Here is a 21541-nt window from a genome sequence, read left to right as displayed (position 1 = left end):
GGGGACAAGTTAGGGTAGGGAAGGACGCGCACGCGGTTTTAGAGGGACCGCGCGTCCGTTCGCAACACTTTGCGGTCGTCGTGGGGACTCATGCTGCCTGAAAAAGATTAATTCATTGAATGTTTGCTGCCGGTCCTCTTGTGGGCGCCTGGCGTAGACTAGCCCGCCGCACGCGGAAGGCCGGGGGTTGCCTACCCGCTGCTCGACGGGCGCTCGAGCCAGCTCGCGCCGCCGCGCCCGTGCCGGTCTGTGCCGGCGGCTTTGAATGTTGGCGCGCTGCGCTGCCGCGCGGCCCAAGGGCTGCAGCAGAGGCGGGCTGGGCAGGGCTATATCGATCCTGGCAGAGGCAGAGGCAGAGCGAGGGTGGCGTTCGTGGCGCCTGCCGTGGTGTGGCGCTGCTGTCGCCGAGACCGAAATCCGGTCGCGGCGGACCACAAAAAGCTCTTTTTCAACTCACCCGAGCCACAGTCCGAGGGGCATCCTGGTCTGACGGGTAGGCGAGGATGAGTGGCCCTACAGGCGCGAGGCTGGCGAGGACTGGCGCCCCCACGAGCACGCTGCCACCCCTACAAGCCTCGCTCTCGCTGGCGACTCTCGGTGCTCCCACGACGTATATATACAGTGGCGCGGTGCCCTCTACGTGGGGTCCGATGTTGTTTGAGCCTCTACTATCTTTCTCGTTTACCCCCGCATCAGTACTTCTCTGAAACCCTCAGCCAAACAACGACTTTGACCTCATTTTGGACTCCGCTAACGCACCTTCCCCAAGTCCAGCCACGTGGCTCTAATGATGGGAGGCAACAATTCGAAGGGGTCTTCCCTACGAAAATGAAGAAAAAGATTCAACAAACGATAATATTTATTATTGCTATCACAGATATTCTCCACAACTGTTTCAGATCCAGCAGGACAAAGATTACTCTCTCACTAAACTTAGGAGTATATTTTTTTTCTAACAATCACAGTACATTTATTCAATATAAAGATATAATTTCTATAACCATTCTTAACAGCAAAGTAGGAATGGAGCCATATAAAATAGTTTAAAAACAGTTACTTCTATGATTAATCACAGACAGAAGGAAGTTGTTATACAAATACATTGATAAATAAAATTAGCTAGCATGATCAAGCAAAACAAAATTCTACAAAAGTCAGTCAATGAAGATACATGTTGTGCATTAATTTAATACAGTTATATGATTATTGTCTTCCAAGGCGTTTCAAACAAATCTTTTGAATAGCAGTCTGTCCCAGCTTTTCCGCTTCTTGCAAAATGAGTTCTATGTCATCAAGCCTCTCACACTTCACAGCCAGAAGATAAGCTGATTTCAGCTGCCCACATTTAATGAGAGCTTTAATCTGCAAAATAATTGAGACGTTTTATCTTACAACTATAGAATTGGCAAGACATACATTATAAAAACCAATGTAAACAATAGAGTTATACCTTAACATTTTGATCAGATATATTCCGAGCTAGGAAATCAACATCACTTGCATTGGGTTGACTTGGCAATTCTTTGAAACAACTCATGATAACTGAGTCACACACAACCAAGGGATCAGAGATGCCAGAGCTGTGAATACAATTTAGAAGCTGAGCTACTTCTGACACACGTCCTGATTTAACTAGAGCAATGGCCACAGCTTCATAAATTGCATAAGCAGGTAAACCAAATCCTTCAATAATCCTGGAAATAGACCACAGAAAGTTATTTCAGACACTCCGAACATGGTAATATCTTCCTCTAGCTCCCTCACCTGTACACAATGCCATATCCTTCCTCTACATTCTTGCCACAGAACAGACAGAGACCCGCAAGGAACTTCCTGTCCGCTGTGCTTCCAAATAGGGTTGGTAATCCATGGGCAAGTGGTTCTGCAAATTCATGAGGGAACCAACGGGCTGCCTCATACAGAGTGTGGCCATCCGCCTCGTAGGCTCGTAGAAATTTGGTGAGTTCTTTCTGCCTCTCCACTGTACTCATGTGGTGATCCAGCTCCTTGGGAGAGAGTTGCAGCCACTTAAACTCTGGCCCCTCACCTGTAGAGCTGCTGGATGTGCTTCCTAGTTATGCAAAAGTTCAAGATTTCAGTAAACATTTCTGCAAGACAAAGGAGAAGCACAAGAGTTTAGGAAACCAATTAAAACCAACCGGATTGATCAGCTTTTTTGGACACTGATGCTACTGCAAGGGCTCCCTCCAAGTGACTTTGAGCTCGCATGAGGTGATTAATATTTGTTGCCAGTTCCATATATGATTTGGCATTCAAGTGGTAGAATCGGATGCAGGTCATGGCCGATCGTACATGATCCTTTGACCATTGCTGCACCTCATAGAGAGTGTGAAGAAGTTTGCGTCTTTCAAGTGCAGCGCATATTCCATACAAATATGTCTGCAACATAAAGATAATTTCATGTGAACACACATATTAATGACACATGGTAAACAGGAAGAAATTTTAAAACTCTTTGATTTAAAAGGTAACACTGACCGTCCACACAGCTAAAGATGGATCTACTGCTGTCATAGCACTGTGCAGGGGAGTGATAAGCCCTCTCCTCAAGCATGGCATGTACACATGTTCAAAAAAAATTTGGGAATCAACAGAATGAGAAAGTGTGTGGTCCACTGTGGCCTTGAAGTCAGAATGTTGAACAAGAAATTGAAGATATGTTGCATGACTGCCATATTCCCCGAGGTAATAGCAGCACTCAGAGTAAACAACGGGCTGAAGTGATCCTCTGATTCCTTGCGTCTAAAAAATAGATTAAATTTTATCAATAATAAATCCTTGGAGTTTTTAAGGATTATTTTAGGTTTCAAACTAAAAATACCTGTGAGAATTTTCCTTGAGAAGTATTCTTGAGTGAGGCAAGAGTATTAAGCACAGTAACAGCAGCTGAGCGGGCAAAGCGGTTGTTTGAAGTATGTGAGGGTTCAGCTTTCCGCGCGATGTTGTGATCAGCCAAGTGTGGGGTGTTCTCCAAAATCTTTTTCAAAAAAAAGAAAAGAAAAAGACGAAAAAAATAAATATCCTGATATCAAAAGTCACAAAATCTTAGAAATCTCTAATGACCTGCAAGATATCCAAGAGTAAAGGCGAGTCTGGTGCCGATTTGTTGATTCTGTTGCTGCTTGGGAAGCAATGTACAAATTTTTCACGAGCTTCTTTCCAACGTCCTGCCCGCAAACAGCCTTTTCCCCAAGCTGTCCATACTCCTATTCTTTCCATTCCTGATTTTGTGGACACCTGCAACATTGGATAAAATTTTTAAAGAATTTGATAGAAAGTCAAGATTTTATCATGAGAAAAGGGACCCTTCCTCAACACTCACCTCCAAAGCTAAATCCCACAGTTCTGCCTCAAGAAGTTGACTTTGAAGTCTTCTCAAACCATGTATTGAAGTTTCTGTTGGTATAATGGCAGTGCACCCATTTGAAACTAGGAGGCCAAATAAATCAATTTTACTAAGTCTCTGATCACAATTAGGTTCATCAGAAACATATCCCCACTGAGCACATTTTACTTTGGCAGCTAGAACTAATGACCTGTTATAGAAAATAGAGGGAAATAAACATAGTCTTAGTAAAACAGAACTAACCAAAACAAATTAATTAAATTATGTAATAAATATGTACCTGCACATTTCAATAACAAATACATAGTCTACTTCTGGATTTGGCATTCCTTCCTGTGGCTGAAGGTACCCCAATATGGTCTCACAAGAGTCTATGAGAAAGTTTGGACAAGCTGCACTTTCTGAATGAATTTTCAGTATGGATAAACACAGAGAAACACTAGGGGCGTTTTCATAGGCAAATTCTCCTCGAATAGTGTCATTATATGTAGGGGAGACAGACAAACGCCACACATTATCAGCAGTGACAGAAGCATTTGAATCAACATTTTCCACAGTCAACTGGTCACTTGAAAGTGTCTCATTCGCCTCGGTAACATTAGGAAAACAACTGTTGCACACTCGGACCTTTAAAGTTCCGTAGCCTTGGACAATGGCTTTGAGTGGTGAACACTGGGCACAAACAACCAGGCCACACCGTCGACAATGATGTCGACGGTTGAACATAGTAAAAGTAGATAGCTGACAAATCATGCACACTGAAGCCTTGTCATTAGGTACCCATTCTGCTTTTGATGGTACAACCACAGGCATCACTGAATCTTTACCACCAGAACAGAGAGATAAAGAAGCCAATAAGCCACTACTTTCACTCATCTGGCTTGCTGTAGAGCTCTGTGAAATCCGAAACTCAAGGGCTTTTTCTGCATATTGACGCAGCATGGAGTCCAAAGCAGGGACTGACAGAGACGACTTGGGACTCAGCGTAAGAAGTCGTGGACGCACAGCATCAAGCATTTTTTCAGCTGCATCTAGTTGAACATTCATAACTAACTGCTCAATCATTAGATGAGGAGTTCTGACAAGCTTTATGCATTCATCCTGGAAGAAAGATAAGATGTCAAAACTAAAAGCTATTGGTAAGAATACTACAGTATGAGAATGTATTTGACGGATCAGTCTTACCTGGACTACTGTTGATACAGATTTTAACATATCTATCCCCATTGAAACAACTTCCAGTGAGGCTTGCTCATTGGCACTGAGCTCAAGAAAACAGTGAAGACTAATATACTTTGCACAGAACTGAAGGGCAAGAAGGGAATGTACTAAATCAATGGCTTCATAACATATTTTTGCAGCTTTTAGAGAGGGAACGGACTTTAGTAGCTGTTCCACAAACTTCAACCTGTCTTCTGAATCATTCAAAAGAAGGACGATAACCCTGAAAGAAAGTTGTTTTTTCCTTATTTAAACTGTACAGATGTAAGCAAGACAGATCGACCACTTATTAAATGACATACTTTGAGTCAATGAGGTAGGTGTGAGTTGATGTTATATTGTGCAAATCAATCCAAGACAGACACAGCTCAGCATTTTGATCAGCCAAAATTTGGTCCAAGACTCTAGAGGGCTTTTTCTGCGAAGCATTATAAACATCTTGCCAAGTTCCCCAGGGTGAATCCTTGCACTCATCAACAACCTGATAATACAAATTTAAAATAGTCAGAGAGGGACCAATTATATGTTAATAGCAGTTTGGTTTCACTGCTAGAATTATGTTCTCCAAACCTTTTGGTACACTTTTATAGAATGCATAAGTTTCTCTGCTTTTGTAAATAAGGCAGGATATAGACGTAGCTCAGGAACCTCCACAAGTTTACGAAGCTGAACAACACAAAAATCTCCAGGCCAAAAGATGCTCTGTGACATGACACACTTTGAACGGAGACACAATGATTTTATTTCTTCACTGAACATCCACGATTCACCAGCTCCTGCACGTTTGATAAAATAATTTATCATTGTTTAAGATGATGGAAAATTATAAAAATATGAAATGGGAAAGGCAACTCAAACATTACCTTGACATTCAACAGCTAGTTCCAGTAGAGCAAGATCCAACATTACAGAGAGTGATGGGTCACCCTGGAGTTGCATTTGAGGAAGAGCTCTAAGCAGTTGAACAATAGTTGACCATTGTTGCTCTGTTGCTAGATCATTGATCCTCTCCCAGAGAAGTTCATGTGGCACAAAGCTATGAAGACCACATAATAATACATTGTCGTCAAAAAATTTGCTTTGTATTTCAACATTAGCCGTTTGGCAAAGACGGACGAGACATGGGCATTGACTCAAGGATGGGCAATCTGTGATGGAAGTTATAGAAATGAGTTCAGTTGCTTCCTGAGCCTCCTCATCCAGTTCACTATTGTTTCCACTCATAGAGGAGTCTTGAGAAAGTTCTTTAAGTAGAAGAGAAGCAAGCGGAGAGTGGCTCCTTATGTATTGCAAAATACTTTCATACAGATTTCTGTTATTTTTCCATGACATATTTGCTTGCTTTCTGGGGGGAATGCTTCTGAGAGATTTTGTTCCATATTCCAGTACAAAAACACATGTTGTATCTTCATCAAATATGTAAGAAACTTCAGGAGTGTCTGAAAATAATAATGATTAATAAGATAATTTCCAAAATGGTTGTGAGAAAATTTGTTATCTTCCTAGTTGTTTCAAATGCAAATAACCTGATAAGCTATAATTTTTACTCTGCATAGATTGGTTCAAGCTGTCTCTTAAAAATATTTGAGGATTTTGGCCGGTGCTTTGAATGTATTGCTCAACCAGATATGGGACAGTCACTTTTCCTTCTTGGATATCTGCCCAATGATGAAGGTATTCTTCAACAGACTCTTGCAGCTGCTCTTCTAGTTTCTCAGAGTTCATCACCTTCAATAGGCAGATTACATTTTAGTTTAACAAGTGTATGTTAGCACAGATTTTGAAATACAAAAATGACCAGACCAATGTGAATCCTGTACCTTTAGCTTCGGAGACAGTTTGGTGCCGGTGGTAACCACAAACAATGAGAGAGGGTCAAATGAATCAGTGGTGGTGGCATACTGGTTTAGAGCCTTTGTTCCTACAGGTCGCATACTGTTAATGCCCAGAGCAAGCAGACGAATTTCCCAAAAGGTCAAAACACCTGATGCACCCACTTGATAGGCAATTAAATTCATGGCAGCTAGTTGCTGAGCAGAATTTCCACAAACAAATGATTTTAAGCAAGCATCTGATAAGAAACATATCAAATTCAGTATCATGAAAAAATAAAATAAAATTTCTTTAAGAATAGTAACAGTGATTCTATTCGTTGAAACTTACGGCCAACTTTACCCATTCCAGAAAAATATATAACAGAGTGGATCCACATCAAATTTGCTAAGTTGCAATAGAAGGCTAGGGTCTCTGCACCTATTTGATAAAATCATATATAAAAATTAATAAGCATCTTTTCTCTAAATTCTCTAAATTAGTCTGTTGTATGTTACCTGGTTGCAACAGGGCTAAGTTCACATCACGTAGTTCCCAGGTAGCCGCTAAAATAAGTTGTAATCGCTTAGTATTAACAAGAGAACAAGGTATATGACCATTTTGAGTTTGGTGTATTTTTTGAAACCGACGAAGCTGCCGCAAGAGTTCATTATGGACTGATTGAAGTAACGCCTCAGTAAAACTAGCTGGATGCCTTACAGGACCAATTGTATCCTGAGAGCAGAAATTCACAAAGTTAATACCATAAACTTTAAATCATATTTAAATCAAATTGATGTAGTAACATGTGGTTTACAGAAGAACTCACTGATACATTCAACACATGAACCCCATGGTGTGAGCTTTTTGTTATATCAAGATAAGATTTTGTAGATGGTGTTGATGGCAAACTAGAGCACAGCTCAAGGCTCAAGATATGAGGGAGGCTGCAACCAAGCTGTGATACCAATGATTCTATGGTCTGAGGTGGCATTCCTTCGTCAATTACCATATCAATAATAAGTTTATGAGGGCTCATTGTGAGCAACATAAAATGCTCTTCTTCCAAGGGTACATCAGAAAGGGATACTGGAAAAAATAATCCAGCTAATAGAAAACATGTGTGACAGTGTAGCCAATGGAATATCACAGCCAAAAAAAAATTCAAATAAGAAAGAAGACAAACCTGGAGAGCGGTCCACAACAGATTTCAAAAGCCTAAGGTATGATTTCAATTCTTGTAAATAGTTAAAATCTACCTTTGTTTCAAAAACTGTGAAACAAGACAAAAATAACTTTTGAAGATGAATACTAACTAAAGTAAAGACACTGGATGTGAGAGTGTAGTAAATTTTACCTCTGGAAGACATGTATGAGGACGTAAGTTGACAAAGTTTTGGAAATGATACAACATAATTCGAGACTTGTACTTCTTCTAGGAGTTTGTTCAAACTATCCCAAAAATGAAGTGTGTCTCGGAGACACTTTGTTAAAAAACTAGGAGTTTCCCATCCGTGTAACAGATTCAAAGTGCTTACAGGTTCAGAAGTAGTGGCCTGAAAAGGAAATTTAAAAAAAACCTCATTGGCTTGAATTTAAAATTTTAAAGTCAGAAGAAAAAGAAATAGAGCAGAATTTTTCCCACAAACCTGCAAAATATTTTGCAGGAATGGTAGAAAACCCATTGGTGGTTGCCGAGTTGCAACAGCTGTATGTATGTTTTGAAGTTCATAAGAATACTTTCCAGCAATATTTAAAAAGTTTGCAGCTTGGCGTATGCTTGATGAAAGCATCAAAGCAATGTCAACAGCAGCAGTCACAATAGGTTGTTCATCAACTGAGCCACCAAATAATTGCAAATAATCTATTAAACAAAAACACTTAGCAATTAATTACGAGATTTGGATGCACAAGAAGGAACAATGCCCCTTAGTATTGAAAACTACCTTCTGATATATGCTCTACATTCAAGACTCGAGGCAAACGTTCACTTGAAAGCAGTTTCTCCAGCTCTTTATTTAATAATGATGATTGCACACCAGCAGAGGCAGCTCTTTGTATAACCTAGTAGTTTATGAACAAAAATCGCATGGTAATGTTAAAACATAGACGGAAACAAAAGAAAATTCACAACACCATTCATGGGATTTAATTTAAAGCTCATTGTTTACCTGTAAGGTGGAATTCTGGTTCTTGGGAACAGCCAAGTGATCAAAGGACTTGTTGCTTTGTTCCAAGCAACCCTCAACTTTCAGCTTTACCGTACGGTAAACTTCAATAAAATTGACTTCTGCAGCTATTTCACTTTCTTGAAGATTTAAAGTCTGAGGAAATAAAAATCAATAGTGACTAAATATCATATAAAGAAGAATCATCACAAATTTATGACTTCCTCTCAACAAAGGTTCACAACAATGGACTTCCAACAAATAACACCCCACAGAGAATGATTGACCTAAGACTAACACTCTTGATATTTGCTTTAGGAATAGAATTTAACAGAGGTTTCTACATTCCACAACTATATAGTGTTCGAATGTACCACCGCGCAAGTATGTCAATATCAGCTGAAAATGAAACTCAAGAAAGCAACATGTTCAGTTTGCATGTGAATGATGAAGGAGCAAAAATTGAACATGGCCTCAGGTAAGCTTCATGAAGAACTTTAAAAAAATGACCTCCTAGTAAAGTTCAATATTTGTGATTGTCTAAACTCTAACACAGCCAGAACACAAGCAAAAGAATAAAACGTAGCAAGGGCAGTCATGAAGTTTCACCAGAAAGCAGCACATATGAGGAGGACAGCTTATATAGTGGCAGTCTTGAATCAGATGATAGCTTAATGAACAACCAAAGTTACAGCTATGACTATGACAAGTTTAAGAGCGAATATTATCAAGAAGAAAGCCCAAAGAATGTTTCTAATGAAACAACAATTTATGAAGATTACTCAGAGCAAATGGAATTCACAACAGAAATAAATCTTAATAAAACAAGGCATAAAAATGTAACAAATGCAAATGTTCCCATGGAAAACTACTGCAGTGTTTTCCTTCTTTTCAGAACAAGAGTAAGACAAATACAGTATTATAGAATGGAAGGTGAAATATACTTTGTTGGAATGCAGTTCTTTTAACTATGTGATTTTGACAGGTTTTTGAATGCTTTCTCTATGGGCTATCCAATGACAATGATGACATAACACATAAATCAGGTTTATATATCTTATCCTGGTTAATTTTGTATACATTGATTGCAAGCTACTTATGGTGCACAAAAGGTAAGGCAATACACTAGTTAACACCTAAACTCCATGACAAAAATTAGTACCAAATTATGAGACCATGTTTCAGGATGGTGTTGCTGTTGCTGCCCGTGTGCCTGCTGTCATCCCCACAGTGTAATACATGAAGCCAAACAATTCCTCACACAAAACCCACCAGGAGTAGCACAACTTCATTCAAAACGGAAAGTATTTTATGAGCCCTCAGAGTATGAAAAAGATTGCTACAAAACATTGGAAAATGAGGTGTACAATTTTTAGAAGGTATAATAATAAAAGAGGCAGATGCTGTTCAATTACCTGAATAATCTTATTGGCAGCACAAAAATTTCCTCGGGAGAGACATTGAGAGACAAAGCTCACTTTTGAGGACAGCATTCTCTTAATGATCGTGTCTTTAGTGCTCCTTACACAGAGCCGGGTCGAACTTCTGCGTCGTCCCCTCCGAATCCACTTAGTATTGAGTATCTGACCCTGGGCTGAAAATTCACATTCATTACTAATGAGCACGTAAAACTAGGTCCCACAAACACTAAAAATTAGAAATTGTTACTCACAAGTTAGGTTTGATTGAGAGCCTGAACTAGATTTTTCAGTGTCTGCTCGCTTTGATGCTATGTTTGTGGGTACAGTAATGTGTGACTCCTCATCACTTGCACTGTCTTCATCAGCATAGTGCTGAAAAAGCCAGTCTGGAAGAGATTTTTTTTCTACCACTGTGTCAGAAAAAACGGTACTCTCAACAAAATCTGATCCTAAAAGAATGTCAAGTTTCCAGAGAGCAACTTCAACTTTTTTCTGAAGAGCCTCATATTGCACTACAGCAGAACTTTCTAGTTCAGGCTTCGAGTTACTTTGATCCGTTATGTGCATATACCCTGATTTCTTGATGCAACCTTGAAGCAGTTTTAGAATGTCTCTCGTCATGAATCGATCACAGACAAAGCCATGTTTCTGCTGGTAAGATTCATGCCAGTTTTTTGGATGACTGAGAGACGATAGACTGTGATTTGATGATATATTTCTTTTAAACTCTGGTCGAAGGCCAGTTTCAGTTGTGTTTGTGACACTTGTCAATGAAGAGGACAATACCTCATAAACTTTATCTATCATAAAATTCTTGTCATTTTGGAAACTTTGGTTGGCATCTATTTCTCCTTCTTCACTATCAGAGCAAATATCCTCCTTGAAATCCTCATAACGAACAAACAAAAGAGAGAATATATTTTGCATTATTGTCAACCTCATAGAGTGGGGCTGAATATTGCATAAAATCATGTCTACTCTGGAAAGGAAATCTTTTTTCATCGTAGTTTCAGTTTTTATATGCCTTGAATGTAGACAGTCTGAAACATACTGAAATGCAAGAGAAGATGCATAAAATGCATCAAACAGCGTAACTTCCCACATTGCAACAGGTCCACCTAAAATAAAAACAGGAACAAAAAGCATACTAAATAATGAAATCTTTCAAAAACATTACTTTCATGTCATTGAAGAAAGGAACCAAAAACTTACCATCAACTGAATGCTTAAGTAAGAATTCATGGGTTTTTTGCCAATCAAGTTCCCAAATGTAACAACATTGATGAAGGAGATTTAAAGTACTTAAGGTCTTAAATAGCAGGTCTGTATTCACTACGCATGAAATACTGTTATCTTTGGCAAAATTAATCACATTCATTTGCCACAAAAGCTTTTGAGCAAGGAACTTGGCAGTGGGCTCAGATTCTCCATTTTCCTAAACAAAAGAAAAGATATTGTACAAAAACTACATTTTAGAATTATTTGTAACTTGTCATGATCACTCATGAACTTACACTTATTTGATCAGCAGCAAATTTAAGGGCAGCAACATTTGACAAAGTTTCTGCCAAACGGAAAAATAGAAACTGCCATAAGGGATGCAAAACTTGACTAGATAAAACATTTATGACCGATTCCCTTTTATCTTCTCCCAACAGAGAATACAATTTTTCCTGCAATGAGGGGGAAAAAACCTGTTTTATTTATTTTCGAAATTTAAAATATACCAGTAACTATAACTTCAATGTACCAGTAGAACATCCAGCCAGTGCTCTTGCTTCCTGACTGTCATTAGAAATAATGACATGAAAATATCTTCATGCTCTGCGGCAAGATCTTGGCCGATCCTTTCAATATCCCTAAAAGCATTGGAAAAAATAAGTAAACGCAACTAAAGGCAAATAAGAAACAAGAAGAGGAGAAGATTCTTTCAATACTTGCCTTAGAAATGGTCTTTCATAATCTAGTAAACAAGTTACTGAACTCAGCTCACATCTTGAAACAAGAGCTGCATAAATAAGTTTAATTTCAACATTTTGGTGCTTGCATAGATCAAACAGTCGTTTACACCAATCCTTGACATCTGTGAGTGCGGGAAGTCCAGCAATCAAGCAGAGGCAAGTTCCAATGGCTGTTCAAAGAGGACAAAGGGAAATAAGGATGTAAGAAACCAATTAAAAAATATAAAACATGAAGCTGAAAAATATTACAACACCTTCTTGTTTCTTTTCTTGTGAATCGGAGTGTGAAATCGATTCGAGACATGATTGAAATAAGTTGCTTCCTAAATCCTGAGGTTTTTCAAAAATATATTAATATTAAGATCAGTTTCTTATGCTTCATACACAAGGAAGACACATGTTTATTTTACCTGAGGTCCAAAACATTTGGAGAGTTGACACAAAATTTGAGCAATAGCAGTAGATTTGTATACTTGGGAAGCACTAAGTTCGTGATACTTGCATGTAGGCATCTTCCTTAAAAAGTGGTGGTAAGGGCTGCAAAGAAGTACAAACTTATAAACAGGCAATGCATAAAAAATTTCTTTGTTTACAAAACATTTGTTCTTTGACATATCCCCCACGAAAACATAACCCCTTCTACCACTAAACCTGTCCAAAGCACCCCATATTTACTGACCATAGAAAGATGACACATTAAAAAGATGGTCCTTCCAAATGCAACTTGGCCATCGCAAACAGAGATTAAAGCTGTCAGAGAATGGTACAAAGTTTGGAAGAACAAGAATCGGATTGGTTAGAACGGCCACAAAGAATCATCCAAAGGTCCGACATGTTACGTTGTACTACGACTCAAATCATGAGAGTAGGACTCTCAAATGAGTCGGGCTAGCCCGACGAGACACATGACAAATAACAGACTAGCAAGAACAAACAACACTGATTCTTTGAGATATCCAGCAACAGGGTCTGACTCAGCTGTCATCTGCTGCCTCGAGAACAACAACAGCAGCAGCAGCAACAACAGCAGAAGCCCGAGCTAGTTGAGTTGCCTACCTCTATTCTCGCAGGGGCTCCATTGCTGCAGGGACTTCCCTATTCTGTATTGTTTTCCTTAGGCTGCACTTCAACGAAATTTCAGATGCTGAATGCTGGAACGATCGGCAGTACCCAGTGCACCGTAAGTGAGCCCGGCCAAACACGTAAGTCATCAGACATGTCTAGTGCCCTAGGTAGTAGGCCCTAGGACACCGACGTCAGCTACAGTCACTTGCCCTGCACATCAAGAGAAAGTCATCACAAACGCAATGTCGCAAAATTTTCCATTAGATGTACGTAAACAACATCATCGGATATCGTGCTCAGGGTCCATTTTCGGTCGAGTTCGATGCACTGACACAGAGCGTCCCATTTTTTTTCCCAGTTGACTTTTTTTTTCTTTTTTTTTTCGCGCCGCTCGAGACGAGGCACGCGTTTTACGGGGCATTGCCGCCATGCTCCGCGTGCGGACCGCTATGGCTCCACGGCACTGGCCGACCTGGGTCACCACGCCGACGCCGACCTGGGCCACGTCGGCCTGGGCCACGCCCGCGGCGGTGGTGCTGCTCTCCGCCGTCATGACCGTCGCCTCTCCCATAGCGGCAAGTACTCGTCGCGGACCATGGCGTCCCACGGCGTCCGTAGGTTCGCCTGTCTGAGCCGTGTGCGGTGCGTGTGCGGTGCAGGGCCCGTTTCGCATCGTCCCGGACCACCTGGACGAGTGCCCGCCGGAAATGAGGCCGCAGAAGAAGTACTACATCGCGACCTACTCGGCGGTGCGGGATCGGTCGAACCCTGACACGTGGTTCTACTCGTTCAACACGACGACCTTCTTGCCGTGCACCGACGACTACACGGTGATTACCTTAACCTGCAATGACCGCCAAGGAGCTTCCTGGGTAGCAAGCGACGCCAAGCTCTACTTTTGCAGCTGTCCGTGAACCTCGCCTCCTGGAGTTCCCGAGGCGGCTGGAAGGACAACGCCTTCCAGAAGACCATCGCCAAGCCTTGCACCACGGTCCGCTCCTTCTTCCCCCGCGAGTGGCGCAAGGCCATGGTGTACGTCTTCAACGACCCCGACCGGAAGTGCCCGTTCCCGCCGGTGAGATCCCCAGCCGTCTCATTGGTCACAGTCATTGGTCACATCACTGTAAATTGACCGGGCACGCTTCTCAGGGCACCTACACCGCGACCAACGTGTCGACTCAGAACGACTTCACCTTCCCGCCGAGCTTCTTCTACGGCAAGTTTCGCGGCACCGGCCGCGTCTTCACCTTGGCCAAGGAGCTCGTCGGCTGCGTCCGCTTCTACTTCTCCATCGTGCCCAAACACCCCTGAAGCGGAGCGTTACTTTGGCTTTATGTCTCCGGGGCCGGGTCCACTCGGTTTTATTTCCAAATAAATTTGTTTTTACAAAAACATAGAACACCTGTGTGCGTCATGGCACAGGGCTCGCAGGCCGTAAACTCCCTGACCTCCTCAAGGTGAGCGAGGTGGTCCAGGGACCGAGCCAGGAACGGTGCGGCCGGACCGGGCCGGACGTCCTGCCCGCCAGTCGCCGTCGACGAGTCCGAGCAGCAGCACGCCGAACAGCGAACAGCGCAGCATGGAGCGGTACGCAGGACGGGTGGCCGTGGTCACGGGGGCGAGCAGTGGCATCGGCGCGCGCATCGCGCAGGACCTGGTGCGCGAGGGTCTCGTCGTCGTGGGGGTGGCCAGGAGGATGCACCTCGTCCAGGTAAAGCTCCGCGCTCGCGCTTGCCTCACCCTGGTCCGGCCTTTCTTGCAAATGTGACTCCATCCCTTTCTGTTCCGTGGTCCTTGGCAGGAGCTGGCGGTCTCGCTGGTGGCCTCGGGAGCCCGGGGACAGCTGCACGCCGTGGAGGCCGACCTGGCGGACGGCGCGGAGGTGCGCCGGGTATTCAAGTGGGTGGAGGACAAGCTGGGGGGCGTGTCCGTGCTGGTCAACAACGCGGCGTTCCTGTCGACGCAGCCGATGCAAGGTGAGGGTCGAGGGCGGTGTGCAGTTTGAGGCTTTTGAGGCCAGGCGCGGCGGCTCGCCTCTAGCGCCGTGCGGGCAGGCAGTCCCGCAACTCCCCGCGGCCCGCGGGACTGCCTGCCCTCACGGCGCTCGACCTGCCGCCAGACATGGAGGCCGCCGACATGCAGAGGCTCTTCGCCACCAACCTCACGGCCGTGGCGCTGTGCTGCCGGGAGGCCTTGGCCAGCATGCGGCGGCACGGCCTTAAGAACGGCCACGTCGTCAACATCAACAGGTGAGTGGCTCGGGACCTGTCAGTGTTCTTCAGTTCGTCCGTCGCCTCGCTGACATCGCGGGTCTTTGCTTGCAGCGTGACCGGGCACACCGTGATCCGGGACGTGCACGGCGTGCCGTCCGTGTCGGCGTACGCCGCCTCCAAGAACGGCCTCACGGCGCTCAGCAAGGGGCTGCGTTTCGACCTGCTCAAGATGCCTGAGTACAAGATCCGCGTCACGGTCAGTCCTCCGTCTAGCTAGTGTCTCACTTGTTGGCGCCCGAGCAGGCGTTCAAAACGCATCGCGCTTGTTCTCAGAACGTGAGTCCGGGTCTGGTTTGCACGGAGATGGTGGCCGCGATGGAGGCCTCCCGCACCGGCCCGGTGCTGCAGGTCCAGGACATCTCCGAGATCGTCCTCTACGCCCTGCGCACGCCGGACAACGTGGAGGTGATTGCAGCAACCGGAAATCGCAAGAAGAATAAACTATTCCACATTACATTTCTTTGTTTTCCAGATTGGGGAAATAACGGTTCGGCCGGTTGGAGAACCCTTCTAGACGTCTCTTTAAGGTGGCTCAGCTCTAAAATTAGAACAGGCTTCGGATAATTTAAAAAATTAAATTTATTATTGAATTTGTAGAGGCTTTGATTTCACTATACCTAAATCCTTACAAACTATAGATAATACTAGATGAGTTCACAAAGAAAATACATTACGAACATCAGTATAACAAAGACAAAAGTATGTAAAACTGTTTCCACACAGTTTTCCTTTTATTACAAGCCAACTCATGCGTAACCTTTTTTTTTAAATTGCCATTTTAAACATCAGGTACTGAAACACATTTGCGAGTAGACCCCGGTTTAGACCTGCTTGTTCGCCCTGCGGAGGTTGGCCATGGCTTGCAGGAAGCCGCCCCAGGACCGCATCACGTGCACCAGGCCCTTTCGGTTCAGCAGTCCGAGCCCGCCGCACCTGGGACCACAGGATTCCACTTCCACGCAATGCCACACAAGTTTTAATTCAGCTCTGAAGGGGGCGACACGCACCTGAGAAGGGCGCCCCTGCCGCCGGCGCCCAGCATGATGGCGCAGCGGAGGAGGCGCACCCGGGGCGGCTCGTCCAGCCAGGGGCCCTTGGCGGAGGACTGCGCCACGCCGTGCCGCGCGCGCTCCAGCATGTCGCCCACCAGGTACAGCGGCACCGTGATGGTCATGAAGAGCGGCGCCGTGCCCAGGGCGTCCATGTTGTCCACCGTGCCGCTCAGCGCCTGCAGTCCAAGCCTCGCGGTCACGCGTTAAACGGCCTCATGGAACGGCCTCATGGAACGGCCTCATGGAACGGCCTCATGGAACGGCCTCATGGAACGGCCTCATGGAACGGCCTCATGGAACGGCCTCATGGACGGCCTCATGGAACGGCCTCATGGAACGGCCTCATGGGCCTCATGACGGCCTCATGGAACGGCCTCATGGAACGGCCTCATGGAACGGCCTCATGGAACGGCCTCATGGAACGGCCTCATGGAACGGCCTCATGGAACGGCCTCATGGAACGGCCTCATGGAACGGCCTCATGGAACGGCCTCATGGAACGGCCTCATGGAACGGCCTCATGGGCAACGGCGCCTACCTGGGCGATGCTGATGAGCGGCATGAGCAGGCTGGCGAACACGACGGGGAACGTGATGTCGGACACGGTGGCGTCCGCCAGCAGACACGCTTGGTGCAGCCTGCTCAGCATGGCGGCGTCCTTGGGCTCGCACTTGGACAACTGGCCGGACACACGAGACACGCACCTCGTCAATTTGCAATCGGTTTGCCTCGGACGTACCTGCGGCTGAGCCGAACCTCCAGGCGGCGGGCCAGGGCGTCCAGGAGGTCAGCGGACGACATGGTGACCTGCAGGACGAGGGGGATGAAGGTGTAGATGGCCGCCAGCCCGGCCAGCAGCCCGTAGCCCTGCAGCGCGAGGCAGCCCCAGCGCAGCGTCCACACCTCGGTCTCCAGCGGGGTGCCGACGGCGCGCTCGGCCCAGCTGGGCGGCACGACGCTCAGCGTGTACACGAACGTGACCTCGGTGCAGGCGGCGTGGACCACGAAGAACCAGCGCATCTTGCGGCCGGACCGCGCGCGCCGCGCGAGGCGCTCCTGCGACACCACGAATATGTTCAGGATGTTCGTGTTCAGGTCGCAAGGACGTCCATCGAGACACGCACTTGCTCCCCCACCGCGCTGCGGTCGACGGCCTGCTCCAGGCGCCGCGCCTCGCCGATGATGAGTCCCAGCCAGGCCCGCAGTAGAGGCTGCCGCCGCCAGAACAAGATCTGCGCGAACAGGCAGGTGGTGACGCCGATGAAGTACCGCACCGACACGTCCGCCCGGTCGAAGGACACGGCGGTCACCGCGTTCAGCAGCGTCAGGACCAGCGCCACCGACGCCACCGTCAGGGAAATCTGTCGACTGTAGTGCTCACAGAGGAAAATCAAAGAGGTGGCGGTAGTTGAACCCGAGGCGCGCCGCTGGCCGAGCCGCTTGCCTTGCTACCGCGAAGCAGGAACAGCGTCCTCCTGAACAGGCTCTCGCGCCGCCCCGTGGGGTCCGCGGTGACGTGTCGCAGCCACCACTGCAGGTTGCGGCTCAGGGGACCGCACTCGTCCACCTGGGCGAGCAGGCAAGCAGGCCGTCAACGCGACTCCAGCCTGGCCGGCACGAACCCCGTCCACTGCACTGCAGCGTACGTACGTGCCACGTGGCGATGGTGCTGGCCATCATGGCCCTGCCCAGGGTGTCCGCCTCGCTGCGTCTCCTTCCCGGGGACGACACTGGCGGCGGCGGGCCAGGCGGACACGCACGACACGCACACGTGTCTGCCTTGTGCGAGTCGAGCTGGAAGTTGGCCACCGCGCGCCCCGACGTGTGTTCGGCAGGAGCCACCTTCACCTTGACGTACATCATTCAGGCAGTTGGCCGAGCTGAACTAGGAAAGGGCGCAAAACTTGGGCGGGGGCGGGAACGCACGAGGGAACAGCGGAAGTCGCGAAGCGGCGAAAACGACCTAGGTCGCTCGGAAGCACGTGAGTAGTGGGACGCCTGGAATAATGAAAACGTGACCGAAAAACAGGGGGAACGCACGTGCCTCACTGCAGACTGGTCGTGTCGCATGTAGTGACGAGTGATTGAGAGGAGTGGTGTTCGCCCACTGCCGATCCCCCTCCCCTAAAACAGAGCTCTTAAGTGCTCCCCACCTGCAGTCTGCTGACCTACGCAAGGCTGCGAAGCTGTGGGCAACAGTGCCAGGCGGCAGGCACGGGCAGCCCTTGCAGTCCTTTCGGCCAAGCGCTTATTCGGGGAAGGACATGGAAAATAATGCATCGGCGACCGCGGGCCTCAGGGCCGTCGCCAAATGAATACACAATCGCTCGTGCATAAGTTGGCGCGGGCCGAGGCGGCCGACCCGGCGTGTTTGCAGTGCCGTGGACGCGTGCACGTTGACGTCGAGCGGGATGTGCAGGTGTTCCCAGGTGTTCGTCGGTGACTCCTCTCCTCTTCAATCTTATCGGACAATCAGACAAGTAGACGAGCGTCCCGGTGGCCGTCCCGCGGCGCGGCGCGCAGCGGCCGCCAGTCGCTAGACGCTCCTGGACATGATGCCGACGCCGCTGCTGTCCGCGCTCCTGCTGCTCGCGGCCGCGGGGGCCTGCATCGCCGAGGACGTCATCCCGCCGACGCCCTTCTTGTCATGTGCGTGGCGGCAGGGAGGCACACAGGTTGGCTGACGCACTGCCGCACGCCGAGCTGAGGACGGTCATGGTTTGCAGGCCCGACGCCGAAGGACCCCATCGAGGTGCGCGTCAAGGGCTGCACCGGCGCCGTGTGCAAGGTGCCCAAGGGTCAGATCGCCGGCATGGAGGTGGACTTCGAAGTCGGTGAGTCCCCAGAGTTCCTCCACACGCCTCGAAATTCTACTCAGCGACTTTTAAAACGTGTCATCAGACCAGGACGTCGCGCGCCTGGACGCGGTCGTGACGGCATACGCCCTGGGCGCCGTGCTCGAGTTCCCACTCAAGCAAAAGAACGCCTGCAAGTCGCTGACCAACGCGGAGTGCCCCCTGGACAAGTACGAGGTGGTGACCTACAAGCTGGAGCTGCCCGTCGAATCCACTTATCCATCGGTAAGTCGAACGGTCCAGCCGAGAGAGAATGTTTCAATGGTGCGACGGTTTGATCGCCCACCAGCCGCCCAAGTCCCCTCTCCCTCCATAAAAAGCCATGCACCAATCCTTTTATTTTCGTTTGCAGATATCGCTGGTCGTGGACATCGGTCTGAGGGACAAGAACCAGCGGTACATGATGTGCTACAGACTGAACCTGGCGGTGGTGGACCCAGAGTGACGCAGTGCTCGCGCAGTGGCATCCTGGCATCGACCCTCCCAGGCCGCGCCCAGCCGCGCCCACGCTGGCCGGCAGGCGGCACAGGTCGCGGACTGGAGTGACGGCGTGTCGAACTGATTGCTCAAGTGATTTGTCATCGCGTAAGCGGGAAATGGGCACACAATAATAATATGAATAGTCTGATATTCTAAGCGCTCTCCTTGACGTTGTACAAACTAATCCCCAGCCAGCGCCGGGATCGACTCCACGGCGAAGGCGGCCAGGGCGGCGGCCAGCCCCGCGGCCCACACCGTGAACAGGGCGCGGACGTTGCGCCATCCTAGGGGCTTGTGCCTGTCCACCAGCTTCTCGCGCTGCTTGGTGCGGCTTATGTTGAAATCGCCCATGGAGTTCCAGTGGCACAGCAGGCCGCTGGCGTGGGCGCGGCCCAGGATCTGCCGCAGCGGCTCCTCGTACGGGGAGTTCTTGGCCGTCAAGAAGATGGAGCGGGCGAAGCGCGTGGGCACTGTGAAGGCGTGCAGCAGCTTGACGGGCACCATGAACGGGACGAGGCTGTTGATGAAGTCCACGCTCAGCAGCTTGGCCGCGTCGCGGCGCTGCGCCATCTCACTCAGCTGCATTTCGTTGGAGAGGGCGGACGTGTAGATGAGTCGGGGGTAGAGTTCGGGCGGCAGCGCGTCGTCGAACATGGCGTCGGGGGCCAGGACGCTGAGGTTCGTTTCCATGAGGTCCGCGTACGACATTAGCTGCTCGACGGGGGCGCCATTGCTAAGGCGGCTCAGCAGCGTGCCCTGGTACGCGGCCACCAGCACGATGCAGACCAACATCCAGCTGCCGGACAGCGGCCGCTGCGGCGCCAGCACCCCGCGTGACGGCGAGCCCAGCAGCGGCGCCAGCACGTTGAGCACGTCCGCGGCGCGGCGGCCCCTTGGGCGGCCCCGCGACAGCAGCGTCAGCCCCACCAGGACGACGACCGCCGCGGCGACCACGGCCGCCCACACCGGAGGCTGCAGCTCCCCCGTCAGCGTGTGGAAAAGGCCCCTGCTGCGGCCCATGTCGGAGGGCACCACCATCACCACCCTCATCATCTCCCAGGGGAAGGCCACCAGGTGCGGCGGCACGTGCACGACGTGGTGTAGCGGCCTGGCCAAGGCCATCACGTCCAGCCTGCAGTTGAGGGCCAAGTCCATCGGCCCGGAGAAGTTTCCGTCGCCGCTGTAGATCGAAACGAAGCGCTCGCCCATCCGGTCGGCCAGCGTTATCATCACTTGGTTTATCGGGTGGTCGAGGAGGTTCTGGCTCTTCGAGTAGGGCCGGTTGTAGTGGAGGGTGATGGTCCCCGGCGGCGAGGACCGCGTCCACGAGCTGCACCGCGGCGCGAACAGCGGGGCGTTGCTCTGCCACCCCGCGGCCGGCAGCCAGCGCTCCACGGCCTGCTCCCGATACCGGCACAGCGACTCCGCCTTGGAGAAGGTCGTGCTGCCGTCCTTGGAGGTGAGGGCGATGACCGCCTCCAGGGAGCACGTCTGCAGCAGCCCGCTCTCGGCCTGCGCCAGGTCCTCGTCGCTGGGCCGCGTCGAGTTGGTGGAGGCCCAGAGCAGCTTGCGCGAGAAGGTGAGGACGTGGTGCAGGATGGCGTGCGCCAGCCCGGACGGCCGGTCCTCCGCGAACAGCAGGAGGCAGTTGTCGTTCCGCATGGCCCAGGCCAGGCGCGCCATGGACGCCGGGCGGTCCGCGTCCACGATGGCCACGGTCATGTACGTCGGCAGGCGCGGCAGCAGCGCGCCCAGCCAGTGCGCCTTGCCCATGACGACGAGCCTCGCGACCGCCGGGCCCTTCCCTTCGTGGAGGTAGCGCGGCAGCAGGGCGAGCGCGCACAGGGCCTCGACGGGCACGGCGGC

General features: G+C 48.7%; 6 protein-coding genes across 7 annotated transcripts; 3 read left to right on the top strand and 3 right to left on the bottom strand.

Annotated features, from left to right (window-relative positions):
- Positions 1-928: 928 nt before the first annotated feature.
- Positions 929-12979, bottom strand: LOC117643458. Of its 2 annotated transcripts, none has more exons than XM_034382376.1 (32): positions 12630-12979; positions 12361-12487; positions 12205-12280; positions 11931-12120; positions 11740-11848; positions 11504-11662; positions 11202-11424; positions 10241-11107; positions 9984-10162; positions 8572-8724; positions 8347-8464; positions 8050-8264; positions 7758-7956; positions 7587-7673; positions 7230-7507; positions 6919-7135; positions 6752-6841; positions 6409-6659; positions 6115-6316; positions 5452-6027; positions 5159-5364; positions 4891-5069; positions 4553-4811; positions 3648-4468; positions 3344-3557; positions 3085-3258; positions 2843-2998; positions 2500-2763; positions 2160-2400; positions 1765-2071; positions 1451-1694; positions 929-1362 (listed from the first exon to the last, which is right to left on the bottom strand). In XM_034382376.1, exons 2-32 carry the CDS (start codon positions 12460-12462, stop codon positions 1204-1206), a joined length of 7515 nt encoding a protein of 2504 aa, XP_034238267.1. In that variant the 5' UTR covers positions 12463-12487; positions 12630-12979; the 3' UTR covers positions 929-1203. The 2 variants fall into 2 exon arrangements, with proteins under 2 accessions (XP_034238267.1, XP_034238268.1); XM_034382377.1 differs by having other exon boundaries at positions 7230-7489.
- Positions 12980-13470: 491 nt separating this feature from the next.
- LOC117643461 lies at positions 13471-14572 on the top strand. The gene is made up of 3 exons (XM_034382379.1): positions 13471-13845; positions 13920-14090; positions 14165-14572. The coding sequence occupies exons 1-3, from the start codon at positions 13723-13725 to the stop codon at positions 14324-14326; spliced, it is 456 nt and encodes a 151-aa protein (XP_034238270.1). The 5' UTR covers positions 13471-13722; the 3' UTR covers positions 14327-14572.
- Positions 14551-15884, top strand: LOC117643460 (farnesol dehydrogenase-like). The gene is made up of 6 exons (XM_034382378.1): positions 14551-14726; positions 14817-14991; positions 15135-15264; positions 15340-15484; positions 15562-15693; positions 15761-15884. Exons 1-6 carry the CDS (start codon positions 14595-14597, stop codon positions 15800-15802), a joined length of 756 nt encoding a protein of 251 aa, XP_034238269.1. The 5' UTR covers positions 14551-14594; the 3' UTR covers positions 15803-15884.
- LOC117643961 lies at positions 15850-17360 on the bottom strand. Its single transcript, XM_034383148.1, has 4 exons — positions 17097-17360; positions 16879-17019; positions 16296-16516; positions 15850-16221 (listed from the first exon to the last, which is right to left on the bottom strand). Exons 1-4 carry the CDS (start codon positions 17358-17360, stop codon positions 16110-16112), a joined length of 738 nt encoding a protein of 245 aa, XP_034239039.1. The 3' UTR covers positions 15850-16109.
- Positions 17361-18839: 1479 nt separating this feature from the next.
- Positions 18840-19825, top strand: LOC117643474 (NPC intracellular cholesterol transporter 2-like). Its single transcript, XM_034382400.1, has 4 exons — positions 18840-18989; positions 19067-19174; positions 19242-19420; positions 19548-19825. The coding sequence occupies exons 1-4, from the start codon at positions 18893-18895 to the stop codon at positions 19638-19640; spliced, it is 477 nt and encodes a 158-aa protein (XP_034238291.1). The 5' UTR covers positions 18840-18892; the 3' UTR covers positions 19641-19825.
- A 3-nt stretch (positions 19826-19828) lies between these two features.
- On the bottom strand, positions 19829-21448 carry LOC117643960. Its single transcript, XM_034383147.1, has one exon. The coding sequence runs from the start codon at positions 21446-21448 to the stop codon at positions 19856-19858; it is 1593 nt and encodes a 530-aa protein (XP_034239038.1). The 3' UTR covers positions 19829-19855.
- Between the last annotated feature and the right edge of the window lie 93 nt (positions 21449-21541).

This window comes from Thrips palmi, unplaced genomic scaffold (genome assembly GCF_012932325.1).
Source record: "Thrips palmi isolate BJ-2018 unplaced genomic scaffold, TpBJ-2018v1 HiC_scaffold_17, whole genome shotgun sequence".
NCBI lineage: Eukaryota > Metazoa > Arthropoda > Insecta > Thysanoptera > Thripidae > Thrips > Thrips palmi.
The sequence above is the reverse complement of the archived record's forward strand: the minus strand, read 5'-3'. Positions and strand labels throughout refer to the sequence as shown.

Excerpts from the sequence above, each read along its gene's own strand:
- LOC117643458 (XM_034382376.1), bottom strand. The coding sequence starts at position 12,462 with ATGCCTACATGCAAGTATCACGAACTTAGTGCTTCCCAAGTATACAAA. Across the intron at positions 6,842-6,918 it reads CTTAGCCCTGTTGCAACCAG|GTGCAGAGACCCTAGCCTTC; the intron begins GTAACATACAAC and ends TTTATCAAATAG. Across the intron at positions 6,317-6,408 it reads AACTGTCTCCGAAGCTAAAG|GTGATGAACTCTGAGAAACT; the intron begins GTACAGGATTCA and ends TGCCTATTGAAG.
- LOC117643474 (XM_034382400.1), top strand. The coding sequence starts at position 18,893 with ATGATGCCGACGCCGCTGCTGTCCGCGCTCCTGCTGCTCGCGGCCGCG. Across the intron at positions 19,175-19,241 it reads GGAGGTGGACTTCGAAGTCG|ACCAGGACGTCGCGCGCCTG; the intron begins GTGAGTCCCCAG and ends ACGTGTCATCAG. Across the intron at positions 19,421-19,547 it reads TCGAATCCACTTATCCATCG|ATATCGCTGGTCGTGGACAT; the intron begins GTAAGTCGAACG and ends TTTCGTTTGCAG.
- LOC117643960 (XM_034383147.1), bottom strand. The coding sequence starts at position 21,448 with ATGGGCAAGGCGCACTGGCTGGGCGCGCTGCTGCCGCGCCTGCCGACG.
- LOC117643461 (XM_034382379.1), top strand. The coding sequence starts at position 13,723 with ATGAGGCCGCAGAAGAAGTACTACATCGCGACCTACTCGGCGGTGCGG. Across the intron at positions 13,846-13,919 it reads CGTGCACCGACGACTACACG|CTGTCCGTGAACCTCGCCTC; the intron begins GTGATTACCTTA and ends CTACTTTTGCAG. Across the intron at positions 14,091-14,164 it reads GGAAGTGCCCGTTCCCGCCG|GGCACCTACACCGCGACCAA; the intron begins GTGAGATCCCCA and ends CACGCTTCTCAG.
- LOC117643961 (XM_034383148.1), bottom strand. The coding sequence starts at position 17,360 with ATGCGCTGGTTCTTCGTGGTCCACGCCGCCTGCACCGAGGTCACGTTC. Across the intron at positions 16,517-16,878 it reads CGCTCATCAGCATCGCCCAG|GCGCTGAGCGGCACGGTGGA; the intron begins GTAGGCGCCGTT and ends CTTGGACTGCAG. Across the intron at positions 16,222-16,295 it reads GGCAGGGGCGCCCTTCTCAG|GTGCGGCGGGCTCGGACTGC; the intron begins GTGCGTGTCGCC and ends CTGTGGTCCCAG.
- LOC117643460 (XM_034382378.1), top strand. The coding sequence starts at position 14,595 with ATGGAGCGGTACGCAGGACGGGTGGCCGTGGTCACGGGGGCGAGCAGT. Across the intron at positions 14,992-15,134 it reads GTCGACGCAGCCGATGCAAG|ACATGGAGGCCGCCGACATG; the intron begins GTGAGGGTCGAG and ends ACCTGCCGCCAG. Across the intron at positions 15,485-15,561 it reads AGTACAAGATCCGCGTCACG|AACGTGAGTCCGGGTCTGGT; the intron begins GTCAGTCCTCCG and ends GCTTGTTCTCAG.